The sequence below is a fragment of the Arachis stenosperma genome, chromosome 10 (genome assembly GCF_014773155.1).
Source record: "Arachis stenosperma cultivar V10309 chromosome 10, arast.V10309.gnm1.PFL2, whole genome shotgun sequence".
Lineage (NCBI taxonomy): Eukaryota > Viridiplantae > Streptophyta > Magnoliopsida > Fabales > Fabaceae > Arachis > Arachis stenosperma.
The window spans coordinates 130,240,997-130,255,442 of record NC_080386.1 but is presented as its reverse complement, the minus strand read 5'-3'; the positions used below and the strand labels follow the sequence as shown (position 1 = coordinate 130,255,442).

General features: G+C 35.0%; 2 protein-coding genes across 2 annotated transcripts; both read right to left on the bottom strand.

The window, feature by feature from the left end:
- Positions 1–7,358: 7,358 nt before the first annotated feature.
- Positions 7,359–8,014, bottom strand: LOC130957742 (uncharacterized). The gene is made up of 2 exons (XM_057884588.1): positions 7,736–8,014; positions 7,359–7,643 (listed from the first exon to the last, which is right to left on the bottom strand). Exons 1-2 carry the CDS (start codon positions 8,012–8,014, stop codon positions 7,359–7,361), a joined length of 564 nt encoding a protein of 187 aa, XP_057740571.1.
- A 4,292-nt stretch (positions 8,015–12,306) lies between these two features.
- Positions 12,307–13,083, bottom strand: LOC130957741 (uncharacterized). The gene has a single exon (XM_057884587.1). The coding sequence runs from the start codon at positions 13,081–13,083 to the stop codon at positions 12,307–12,309; it is 777 nt and encodes a 258-aa protein (XP_057740570.1).
- Between the last annotated feature and the right edge of the window lie 1,363 nt (positions 13,084–14,446).

Sequence of the window (14,446 nt, the reverse complement as noted above, 5' to 3'; positions counted from 1 at the left end):
GTTTTCTTTTGGATTTAGGCTTTGGATTTTTTTATATAAAAAAATAGAATATCTTTTTTAAAATCAAATCAGTTTAATCTAGTGATTATCTTATTAATTTGTTTAAATAAGTGTCGAGAATTTAAATCTCATAGTAAATCTTTAAAGAAGGTTCCTACTAATAATAAATTAATTATTACACTATTTATTACACTTCTCTTTGCTGTTGTAACATTTTTACAGTAGAGTACTAGAGTATAGAATTTTTTTTTCTTTTATTAGATCTCCACATCTTTGATTCTATATAAGAGGCTTTTTATTTTTTTATGTTGCATACTTGCATAGTTGCATGTGTGTATGTTCCATTGAAATGAATCCAGTTTAAGTTTGGGACAATAAAAGCGTAGTGCTAGAAATGCTACATTAAGCCACTAGTATTTAACTATTTATGATCTTTTTTTATGGGCTGAGATTGCCATTATGTTTGGTTTGATGGAAAATGAATAGAAAGAAAATGAATAAAAAAAAATAGATAGAAAATGATATTTTTTTTTATTTGGTTAGCAAAGAAAATAGGAAGGAAAGAAAATTTTAGTGTGGATTCCACTAAAATTTTTTTTCCATCACAAAAGTAAGAAAACAAGAAAAAAAATATTATAATTTTGTATTTTTAATATTATCCTTAGTTATATTGTTATTGACAAATATTAATATAAATTTAATTTTAATATATTATTATAATAAAAATTTATATTTAAATATTATATGTATTAGATAAATAATTTAAATTAAATATATAAAATTATAATATTTTATAATATTTATAAAATATAATAAACATGAATAAATAAAAATATTTATACTTTATTTTATGATAAGGGTATTAATGTAATTTTATATTATTATGATTTTTTTTTCTTACTTTTCTTTTCATCTAAACAAAAGAAAATTTTCTTTTCATCTATTTTCCATTCATCCAAACAGCATACAAATAATTCAACTTTTCTTTCTATTTTCTTTCTTTTCATTTTCTTTTCAACATTCAAACAAAATGTGAGACCGAGACCGACCACGTCTTGAATTTAATAAGGGCAGTAGCCTTATTCAAAAAAGAGTTGTATACTTGTATATGCAGTTAAATCCATAACTTAAAAGTCCTTTTACATTTTATTTTAGAAAATAAAAGGATATAAATACTAAATATATGTTTTAATAAAAATTTAAAGATATAATTTTAATAATCTTTTTGAGTGAATTCACGACACAGTTGTACATATTTCTTCTCACCGTGTTATGGGCAACGGAAAAGTATAGGGTACCAACATATTATCTGCCAACTTCTGCCAACTCTTATTTATATTTGTATTTCATGGAAGTGTGTTCGTAGATGTGTCTAATGATTAATATATTTTAAATACATATATAAAGAGACACATCCAAAAAATATGTCTATAAAGACACTTCTATTAAATACAGTTATAAAAAAGACATTTTTATTAGACACATCCATGAAACACAATTATAAATAAGAGTTGGCAGAAGTTGGCAGATATGCTGTTGGTAACGTAGCGGAATCGTATGGGCAACATGTGTCTCTGTTGTCATTTCCTTTTTTTGGCAAAACATCGGGACTAAGAAGCTAAAAAAAAATACAAAACTAAAATTATTCTGGAGTAGAAATTCTCCTATAATCATCATTTAGAATGAGCTGTAAAACCGATAAAGAGAGATTTACAAATTAAAAATCTGGGAGCACTTAAAACTTTTTCTGGCCAAGAGGTCTAAAAATTCTATTGTCTTTACGAAAAGTGTATTTGAATTCAATCATCTATTTTCTATTTATTAAACCATTAATACTTCTAATTATGGGGTCATGATAGTTTCTACACTTATTCTTATTAAAAGTTAATTCCAAGACAGCCCTTGAGTTCATCTTCACAACCACTTTTTTAAATCCAAGTTCTCATCTCTGCTTGATTTGCAGAGCAAGTGCCAATATTGTGCATAAATTCTGCTACCCATCTCCATATTCATCTCTAATGAGTCCTCCACATTCAGCAAATTTCGGATTTTCTTAAGACGAACTATCTATATTGATTTTGATCCATCCATGTGATGGGGGATTCAGTCTCTGTTATAATTTGTGAAGTAACATCATATATGTTGGCAGCTTCGGGCTTTTATGGTAATGTTTGTTGGGTCTGGAGAAATTGGGCGTGTTAGTGTAATGGGCCAATGAAAAAATTGGGTTTTCGTTTACTGGGCTATTACAGAAATTGGGCTTTTAAGTATTTTTTTCATTTCGGAATTGAAACATATTATTATGGTTCTGAAAATCAAACCGACCGAAAATCAAAAGTCTCTGCAATTTGGTCCATAAAAAAAATCGTCATTCCAAAAATTGTGGGAGAGCTAATGAACCGACCAGAAATTGGCTGGTCAATCCAAACTGAGAGTTATAGGGGTGGGAACACTACCCAAACTCATGGCTATCCACCCCGCCCCTACCCGATCAAGGCGGGTAATATTCGCTCCCACACCGGATTAGGTTTTTAACGGGGCTATTCGAGGTCGGGTTTAGGTTAGACCCATCTCGGTATATATATACTTTTAATATATAATATATGTAATATATATAAAATAATTAGTAAAATGATTAATAATATTATATTATATTTAAATTTTTACTTTAATTTATATTATGTATGTAATGATGGTTATATAAATTTTAAATTTTAATTTTATTTGTTGGATTTTAATAATTATAGAGATAGATAAGAGGGGGTGGGTATTCGACAGGAGCGGATTAGAGTTTAACTTTTTACTATCCGCCCCCTACCCGTCCTATTGCCATCCCTAGATAGGCTGGTTTGCATGAAACGATGTTGTTTGAGTTTGATTAAAAAGAAAACGATACTTTCATTCCTTGTCCTTGATTCCTTGGGCCTTCAAACCCATTTCTCCTTTTCTTTCCTTCTGAATTAGAACATTGCACTGCCCTCAACAAAAAAACTAGTCATTTAGCTTCCACCACCGTCGTAAGAAGTGGGACATTGACGTTGTTCGTCGCACTCAGGAGCTTCGTCGCACTCAGGAGCTTCCCTCTTCGCCCTGTCGGCGTGCTCCAAGTTTCCAACTCCTATTCGCTCTCACTGATCGCAGCTTCTTCCTCGAGCTCGAGGTTTGTTGTCTTAGTCTGACTGCACTCTGGCTGCCGTCCTTCGGGCTTAGAAACTTCCGTCCTTGTCTAGTCGCCATGCTCCAATCCTCCAACCCCTCTCCTTATTCATCAATCGCGTGGTCGTCGTCTGGTCGCCATTCTGCTCGTCCTTGTTTGATTGCCATCATTCTTCGCACTCAACTGTTCCGTCATATTCTATCCAGATTGTTTAGATTGAAGGTCAGTACTCATTACTAGTGATTGTTCTTTGTTTTTTCTGCTCTATTTAGAAATCATGTTGATTATTGAACGTTTTGTGTTTTTACTTTTTATTGAATGATTAATTAATTATTAATTAGCTCTGACCGTTCTATTTTATTGTTGTTTTGTGTTTTATGCTTTTTTTGCGTAATGTTATTCTACTGAAATATCATGTAATGTTGTATTTATATTTCGGGCTTAATTGTGTTTAATTAGACTGTTAAATTAATTAATTCAGCATAGACTTTTGAAAATTTAACTTTGCCATATCATGATTGATAATTTTTGCTAATTATTTACTGTTATTTTGCAGATGATCCGAGACTACTTTTAAAGAGTATATGAAGTAGATTGAATACGTGTGATTAATTGATAGATGAATCATTCCTTTTCCGGAACTTTATGAAATCCATTTGAAAATTTTTTCATTAGAAATTCAGGTAAATTTGTCGCTTGTAATTTTCTACGGATGATAGTGTTTGGAGTGGTGTATTAATTAAATTATTTAGTTGGTAATGTTAATATTATTACTAAGTACGTAATTTATAAATCATTCAATTTTTGATGAATTTAAGACTATTACTTATTCATTATGATCAGCTTTGTGTTCATTCTCATTAATTTTTGGTAATTTTTGTGACTTGTCTTAATACTTTCAATAGTGATATAATGAGAATTAAATTATTAACAGGGTAAAGTATACTTTTTGTCTTTAAAATTTGATAAAATTTTTAAAAATAATCTTAAGTTTTATTTTATTTCAATTTTGTTTCAAAATTTTTCGATTTGCATCAAATATGCCCCTAAAGGCTAATTTTTCAAAAAGTTTTAAGATCGATTTAACAACAATTTCATAAAAACAACCCTTAATAACACAAGCAAATTAAGCATAATTTTCATGTATTATTGTTAGATTGGTCTTAATTTTTTTGAAAATTTAGCCGTTAAAAGTATATTTGATGTAAATAAAAAAATTTTGGAATAAAATTGAAACAAAATAAAACTTAGGGATAATTTTTAAAACTTTTACCAAATTTCAAGAACAAAAAATATACTTTATTCTTATTAATATTATTTTAATAGTATATTTATTTATATTTTATTTATTATTTTATTATAAAACAATTATTTCGGTTAAATCAAATTAAACTACTTAAATTGATAAACTAATAATTAGAACAATATGATGACCAATCAGATTTTCCGAACTTTGCATATTACATCATGGAAGAACACTACAACAAAAGCGGCACTTAGCGGCAGTTCCTGGAGCCATTTAGCGGCGGTACATTTCGTAGCGGTTTCATTTGCGGCGGTTTAATGAAACGCCGGAAGATGGGACGCGGCTAAACGGATAGCGGCGGTTTTATTCAATCACTGGAATAACCGTCGGTAAACGTCTATCAATTTTGCCAACCGCCACTAAATAGCAAATAAACGAAAACAACATTTGTTTTGCGGTGGTTCTAAACTGCCGCCAAATTTCAGTATTTCCGTTCATAGTTATTAAAAACCTGGAAGAAGGAAAAGTTTTAACAATGTCATGTTATCACCAAGGCAAATGACTCTTCGATGTATATAACGCTAATGATTATATATATCATATGAACATATTTGATTGCCACACAATTTTTTGTTGTATACTTTATATCTGATCATAGTTATTATAGGCACCTTATATATTGGGTAAAATGCACAATTCTACCAAATTGAAAAACACTACCAGGATCTTTCAAAAGCACATTATTATGTAATTTGAATCAGTCTCGTTCGAATTAGACAAACCAACGCTAATTTGAATTAGTCCTATTTGAAGTAGTAGTAATGCTTGTAATTTAAATTTGTCCAATTTGAATTATGCTTGCATGTAGTCTTAGGGTAGTTCGAATTAGGGTGATTCGAATTATGTACGCTAGGACGTCACTAGTAATTCGAATGGGTCTGCTTCGAATTAATTTTGGATCATAGTAAATCGAATTAATTTACATCTATTTATATATGATCCAAGCGTATACAAAGAGTACAATAAAGAGTACATTTAATAATATTCATAATGCATTCAATCATAAATAAAAAATAATAATTATTATAAATATTTTTTATAAATTATTAAAAATCAAATATTTTCTAAAAATATTTATTAAGATTTAGAATTTAGTCTTTAATATTTAAAATTAGTGAAATATTTGCCAAAAACATTATATTTTGTTGGTCAGTTAGCATAATTGAATTTATTAACCACAATAATATGTAGATGATTGATTGGTTTTTATATAAAAATATTTTTATTCTATTTAGTATTAAATTTTGATAAAACATTAATTAATTTTAAATTTAGTTATTATGAATTCTTATATCTAAGAATACAAGTTAAGATTGTTATTAAAAAAATTTAAATTTTTTGTTTTAATAAATGATCAACAAATCATTAAAATAAAAAATTTAAAATTTAAAATTATAATTTTGGTAAAGTTATAAAGTTTTGAATTTTTAATGACTTGTAGAAAATATTTTTAATTATTAATTTTTCGCCAGGTCAATACGATGTTGGAGAGAAATTTTGATTTTTTATTATAAGAGTTACGTTGATTCCATTAATTTAAGAGCTAAGCCTCAGAGTGGTCCCTGAAGTTACACTCGTGTTTCATAATAGTCTCTGAACTTAATAATTACCCAAAATAGTACCTGAAGTTACAGTCCGGGACCCAGTGTTGTCCTTCTGGCACATTTTCTCCAGCTGACGTGATCGGAAAGCTAATGTGGCTAAGTTGGTGACACCTGGGCAATGCTAACGGCTAGCTGAGGTGGATGAACGAATTTATTGACTCAATTTGGTCCCTAATTCGAAGTTTAAAATCCCTAATTCCCAAATCTAAAGATCAATCTCCAGTGCCCTTCTCTTCTCTTCTGGTCTCTTCCGTTGGTTTCTCTTCAGCATCTTGATACCCAAATGACAATGGCTAGCGCAAGCAATGCTGCTGAGAGCTCGAACAACACACGATCGTTTAGAAGCATCATGAGAATAATGAACAGGAACAGGGACTCGCGTTTGCCAGAATGGTGTAGATGCGGTTTGAGACCAGTTCTACGATGGTCAACGACAGATTCTAATTCAGGGAGACCGTTCATGGGTTGCCTAAACTACAATATAAGCGGTTGTTGTTATTGTTTGCTGTAATTTTGGATATAAATTTGGTTGATTCTTTTACCTTGGTGCAGACTGTAGGCAAGAAGTGGTGTGGTTTGTTTTTGTGGATTGATAAAATTCTTGAAGAAGATGTGATCACATGTGATGGTAGAGCAAGCCCTTCAATTGACAATGAAGAATGGAAGCTGAAGTTTGCTTGAAAACTTGGAAGATTAGAGTCTGAAGTTAGGGTTCTAAAAGTGGGTGGAGTTTTGGTGTTTGTATTTATGCTGCTGGTTACAGTAGCTGTTCTTGTCTTAAAGTTAGATAGGCAGTTTGACCAATTGTATCTGGGAAGAAACAAATGACTTATTCATGTTCTTGCTGCAGTTGTACCTGTTAGTTTGTTTGAAAGAAATGAAAATTAAGTGATTGAGACTAGTGTGCTTGCATATTTTGAAAATTGGAGAAACAAGATGAACTACCAATTTATTCATCCAAAATATAATTGTTGTCAATAAAATGGGAATTGACAGTATTTGGAATGCATCTTAATTACATATGAGAGTACAAAATGAAACAAAAAATCTGACATAGATCTCTTCAAGAAAGTCATAATTCATATTTCATATTGTAGTGATTACATCCAAAATAAGGTATTATAAAGTCAGAACAATAGTCACCAACTATATCAGAGTTTTCAAAACATAAGTATCATAAGTTTTCAATCTCCAACACTGGAATTGTAAGTAAGAAAGCATACACAGTAGATTACTTCAGCCAAACAGACAAATAAAGACACCATACTATCCCTAAATATACTAAACTAAGTCAGTCATTCTTGGTTCTGGGTGGCTTGAATCCAGGATTAGGCATAAATCGCATTGTGGTTGCTGGTAGATTGTTTGCTGTTTCAGTGCTTGCAGGCTGACTGCTTGTGAAAAGAGTGCTTGTAGATGGAGTACTTGGAGATGAAGCAGATGAAGTGCTTGCAGATGGGGTGCTGGTTGGTTGGGTGGTAGCAGTGGGTATGCTTGTTGATGGACTGTTCTCTTTGGGTGTGGACAACTTTCTCTGAGGAGGCAGTTTGGATGGCCGAACAGGAGGTGGTTTCACCTATGTATGAAACACCAAAAATTTAATGTGACTAAACAAAATTAAAAGAGTGGAATATACATGTATATATATGGGTACGTAATATTACCAACCTGTTGCGAGTCATCAGTTTCTGACAAAATAGGCTGACTAAGATCAAGCTGAATCTCGACCTGATCCTGTGACACAGCTGGGGCATCACCACCATTTACAGCAGCAGTTGGAGCAGAATTATTGACCTCACTTCCATTAGCATCAGAATTAGCAGCAGCAGCAGCAGCAGCCGCTACAGCAGCTAATTCTTCGTCAATGACCCTCTTATGACAGTTCCTCTTTGTGTGACCTGATTCACCACAATAGCGACAATGTCCTTTTTTATAAACTCTTTTCATGGAGGTCTTCTGCTTCTTGCCTCTACTTGGCTCCTCATCAGCATCCTTTCTTCTTTTATTCTTAATTGGCCCTGGCTTCTTCTTGAACTTTGGTGCTTGAGGTTTATTATGTGGTGATTTCTCCTACAGTGCCTGGCCAGAAATTGGATTTATATGGAAGGCATAGGTGTTGTTGTATGCTTCCATGGTCAACCAGTTATGACAGAATTCATCTGGCCTTCTACCAGCCCTGGCCAAAGCGGCACATGCATGCACACATGGCATCCCTACACAGAGCATCATAGCCATACATAAACAAAATTCCAATTGCAAATGGAAAATAAATAAATTAAAAAATATGCATAAAAAACCATACCACTTAGCTGTCAAAAATCACAGGTGCATGATCTCTTGCCTAAGTCCACAACCATATTTGTAGGCCACCCATGAACTTCAAATATTTCATAATCTGTATCACCAGACCACATGGGAATCCAATTTTTTGATTCTTTTCTTATCTTTTCCAACCTACTTCTTTGTATTGGAGGTAGAATCCCATCATTGTTCCTCAACTTCACCTTATTTCTGGCTATAGATCTCATAACATACATCCTGACCTCCTCCAACAGTGTGATAATAGGCTTGGCTCTAGGTTCTTTGATCCGTGAGTTGAAAACCTCACATGCATTATTGCAGATGTTGTCCATTTTAGGTGCACTGCTGAAGAATGTCCTACTCCATGAAGTCTTTGGCCATTTGCATAGATAAGTCCAAGCATCCTTATTTAACTTTTCCAATTTTTTCATCCCTTCGATGAATCCCTCTTAAGTTGTAGACCTTGCACATTCTCAAAGCAAACATCTAAGTTGATTATCCTTCCACTGTTTGTTGAAGTTCCTCCATAAATACCATACACAGAATCTGTGGTGGACATTTGGGAACACATCCTGAACTGCATGAATAAGTCCCTGCAAACCCAACAAGCCAGTAACAAAGTTTCAAATCGAGCCTCAAATAGGTCCCTCATGTTATTTTAATGAACTTAATTTGGTCTCTAAAGTTGTGTAAGTGACATCAACTTGGTCCTTTAGCAGAGTAAACAAATACTACCCCTTATATTGCAACCATCAACTACACAGCATACAACAATTACTCAATTGATCTAAATAGCAGTAAACAGATTTATGTATATAAACCAACAGGTATTTAATCCTTAGAAAAGGGAAAGATATACCTTGCTAATCAGAATATCTATCAAAGGGTCGTTTAGATATAGAAGCAAATTCAGCAAAGATGATAAGTTGTAAACAAACTTTGTAACCATGAAAAGAAAAATGATATATTTATCATCAAATGACACCTTTCAATTAAGGTAAAAAGCTCATAGTCAAAGGGTCCATGTAAGTTTTCTGCCAGCTTAGTTTATCAAAATTGATAGGTATGGTTATGGCAGTATAATGTCTTTGCATAATAAACTAATAATACGTCAAAATTAACCTCCAAAATTAATGACACAATAGTAGCTTTTGAGCTTTTAAATAAGGTAAAAATACATTAAGCTTCTTTGATCCTCTCTTTCTTTTTTCCCCCTTCTTTCCAGTAGTATAAATTGAATAATTTTTGTGTAAATTAAATACAACAATTATTTAAACTCAGCAGGTATTTAATACAACAATTATTTAATTTACACAAAAGTTATTCAATTTATACTACTATTATTTACAACTCAGCAGGTATATTTAAGAATCACTACCATTATTCAAGATATCTAGCAATAAACAAGAACAATACCTTTTGCATGTCTGAAATAAAACACCAACCATGTTATTTGTAATCACCCAAGTCTTGGTGCAGCAATTCCAGAAACCATCGCCAATTCTCCGTGTTTTCGATGGACACTATTGCATAAGGAATCACATAAATGTGATTGTTTGCGTCTTGACCAATTGCAGAGAGGATTTGACCACTATGTTTTGTTTTTAGAAATGCTCCATCCAATCCTATAAGTGGTCTACAGCCAGCCTTGAACCCTCTTTTACACCCATCAAGGAAAATGTACATCCTATCAAAACTTGGATCTTTATCAGGATTGGGATGAGGTCTAACACCAATACTAACAGTAGAGCCAGGATTAGTTTTCAGTAATGTCAACCCGTAATCCCTTACCATACCATACTGGGCAGCAACATCTCCATAAACTATGGCCCTAGCATCCCCTAGAGCCCTTTTCAGTGAAGACTTGTTAAGGTCCAAGTCGCACTTGCTCTTAAAGTACTGTGCAGCTTCACACTGTTTAAGGTTGGGATATTTTCTTAATTTCCTAACCAGTTTGCAACTCAGCTGCTTCCTGTTAGCTAGCCTGTTCTTAGTCTCTCTAGGACAAGTGTGATCGTCCATAAATGTCTTGATCTGCCAGCAGTTACCCTCACTGTCCCTAGAAGCATATACTATTCAGCCACAGTCCTCTCCCTTACACACAGCCCTCATCCTTAAACTGTCATTCTTCTTCCACCAGATCCGCCTTCCCTCCTGGATATAGTACTCACGAATAGCTTCCTTGAATTCCATCTTTGAATTAAATTTCATCCCAACCTCTAGTTTAAGCTCACCAAACCTTCCTCCTTCCCTAAATACCGGAAACACCTTATTGGTGCACGAAATTGTGATCACTACTTTTCACAACTCAAATAATCCCTAGTAATGGCCCCAAAGACTTGGTGCTCAATACCATGGCATAAACACAATTTCGCACAACTAACCAGCAAGTGTACTGGGTCGTCCAAGTAATAAACCTTACGCGAGTAAGGGTCGATCCCACAGAGATTGTTGGTATGAAGCAAGCTATGGTCACCTTGTAAATCTCAGTCAGGCAGACTCAAATGGTTATGGATGATATACGAATAAAACATAAAGATAAAGATAGAGATACTTATGCAATTCATTGGTGAGAACTTCAGATAAGCGAATGGAGATGCTTTGTCCCTTCCGTCTCTCTGCTTTCCTACTGTCTTCATCCAATCCTTCTTACTCCTTTCCATGGCAAGCTGTATGTTGGGCACCGTTGTCATGGCTACAGTCCCGTCCTCTCAGTGGAAATGTTCAACGCTCCCTGTCACGGCACGGCTATCCAGCTGTCGGTTCTCGATCATGTCGGAATAGAATCCAGTGATTCTTTTGCATCTGTCACTAACGCCCCACAATAGCGAGTTTGAAGCTCGTCACAGTCATTCAATCATTGAATCCTACTCAGAATACCACAGACAAGGTTTAGACCTTCCGAATTCTCTTGAATGCCGCCATCAATTCTAGCTTATACCACGAAGATTCCGGTTAAGAAAATCCAAGAGATAGACATTAGAGCCTCGTTTGCTTGTAGAACGGAGGTGGTTGTCAGCCACTCATTCATAAGTGAGAATGATGATGAGCGTCACATAATCATCACATTCATCAAGTTCTTGAGAGCAAATGAATATCTTGGAATAAGAACAAGCTGAATTGAATAGAAGAACAATAGTAATTGCATTAATACTCGAGGTACAGCAGAGCTCCACACCTTAATCTATGGTGTGTAGAAACTCCACCGTTGAAAATACATAAGAACAAGGTCTAGGCATAGCCGTGAGGCCAGCCTCCCAAAGAGGGTTCAATCATAAAAACATGATCAAAAGATGATCTAGAGATCTAAAGTGATCAAAAGATGAAAATACAATAGTAAAAGATCCTATTTATAGGGAACTAGTAGCTTAAGAATTACAAAGATGAGTAAATGACATAAAAATCCACTTCCGGGCCCACTTGGTGTGTGCTTGGGCTGAGCATTGAAGCATTTTCGTGTAGAGACTCTTCTTGGAGTTAAACGCCAGCTTTTGTGCCAGTTTGGGCGTTTAACTCCCACTTTGGTGCCAGTTCCATTGTTTAACGCTGGGAATTCTGAAGGTGACTTTGAACGCCGGTTTGGGCCATCAAATCTTGGGCAAAGTATGTACTATCATATATTGCTGGAAAGCCCAGAATGTCTACTTTCCAACGCCATTAAGAGCGCGCCAATTGAGCTTCTGTAGCTCCAGAAAACCCACTTCAAGTGCAGAGAGGTCAGAATCCAACAGCATCTGCAGTCCTTTTCAGTCTCTGAATCAGATTTTTGCTCAGATCCCTCAATTTCAGCCAGAAAATACCTGAAATCACAGAAAAACACACAAACTCATAGTAAAGTCCAGAAAAGTGAATTTTAACTAAAAACTAATAAAAATATAATAAAAACTAACTAAAACATACTAAAAACAATGCCAAAAAGCGTATAAATTATCCGCTCATCACTTATCTGACTCAACCTCCTCTAACTCATCCTCAGAGTTCGGTGGAGTCTTTATTTGCTCAGAGTGCCAAGACTCTCCACCATCAGATTCATCATAAGCTCCATCTTGAGCATCATAATATGCTCCCATTTCACCAACCTTAGGAATCGGGCCAAAGAAGAATTCATCATCTTCAGACCCTGAATCTGCACACACAAGACCGTCATCCTCAAGCATAACTGAACTCTTTTCATTAACTTCTTCATTATCAGTTGTAGTCCTCTTTTTAACATCACTCTTCTTTCCAGTTAATCTCTTCACAACCACTTCTTCTTCCTCACTAGAGACATCATCACCAGTAGGCCTATACGGTTCGTCCTCTACACTGTCATAACTGTCATGGCTATCTGAAGATTCTTTCTCACTAGACAAGCTAACAAACACAGTTTCAGGATCCTTTCCCTTACCAGTTGCTCTTCCAAAAGTTTCAGTTGCAGCTGATCTTGTTAAAGGTCTCCTAGCATGTAATGCTGCATTTTTTACTTTTTGAGGGCCTTTCTTTGGTATATTAGACCTCCTTGATTTTTGTGATGCTAATCTTGTTAGAGGTTTTAAAGTGGGCTGGGCCGTTGATTTTGGTGGTGGGTTGGGCTTGCTTGTAGGAGCAGCAGTGGACTGGCCCATTCTTTTTGATGGTGGGTTGGGCTTGGAACTAGTAGCAACTGTGGGTTTGGCCATTGTTTTGGGTGGTGGGGTGGGCTTAACAGTGGGAGCAGCAACAGTGGGTGCTGCCATTTTTTTGGGTGGTGATTTGGAATAACTAACAGCAGATGCAGTAATAAGACTCTTATGCTTTACCCTGAAATACCTTTACCAGTAGGCATAGTTGGAGAGATTGTTGTTGGAGTAGGAATTGTGGTGTTTATTGGTTCTGAGGTTGGAATTGGTGGTGATATGAGGGAAATTGTATTGGCTGTGACATTGATGGGGGGTATGCATGTGGAATAGGATCTGCTAGCACTATTAACTCCTTGCCTTTGGATGATGCTAGTTCTGTTTTCTCATCAAACACAGGATCGGAGATCCCATGTTCATAGTACACATGGACAATTTCCTTATTGGTCTGAGAAACATAACACATCTCTATGACCTCTTTGTCATGTGTCAAAGCTCTAAGACCACTTTGCAATGGCCTATTAGGCACCAGCTACCAACAGTGAGTCACATTGTCATACCCAAGAGTCTTATAGTAGTCTCGGACAAAAAATACATCCATTGTGTCTACGTCAAGTCTCGGCAACTCAGAAATCTGTCCACCACTATAATTCACACTTCCATCATGCTCTATGACGAATAACCCTCCATGGTGAAATATGATGGTAATCCAAGGATCTCCCATCTGCAATTTAAAAACAAAGTTTCATGATCAACCTCATCATCTTCAACCATATTAACAACTTGGAAACCACATTAACTGTAAATGCAGCAAGGCATAACAGATAAGAAATAACTTTTCACCATGACAAACAACCCTTATACAGTCAACACTTTTCATTAGCCTAACCACTCAGAAAACTAGTTGCGATCAAACCCTAGCTAAATATTTCGAAACACAAACATGCATACCCGCATATTACACTCCAAAAAATTGTTTCTAACTGCTGAAGAAATTAAACTAACAACCTTAACAAAAAACAGAGCATTCCTTATATCAGATTATATTTTTTATTTTTTTCTTTACCTTTTTCAGAGAAATCAGCTTTCGATTCAGTCTTCGTTTGAGGCAGATGACGATATCCGATCCTATATAGCAGTCGTGCTACACAGAAATTGCAACAGTTATAGCAATCCATCCACCGTCATTGATGAGTATAGAGGAGGAGGGGTTTCTGTTGTATTTTGAGGGAGGGAAGACAATGCGTTACGTTAACGTTTGATGGGGGACTCTTCAAAACCAACTTTGGACTGAAACGACGTCGTTTTAGGGCATTTACGCGCCACCAACGATGCTACGTCGTTTCAGCGTTGCCCAGGTGTCACCAACTTAGCCACATCAGGTTTCCGATCACGCCAGCTGGAGGAAATGTGCCGGAAGGCTGACATTGGGTCCCGGACTGTAACTTCAGGGACCAATTTGGGTAATTATTAAGTTCAGGGA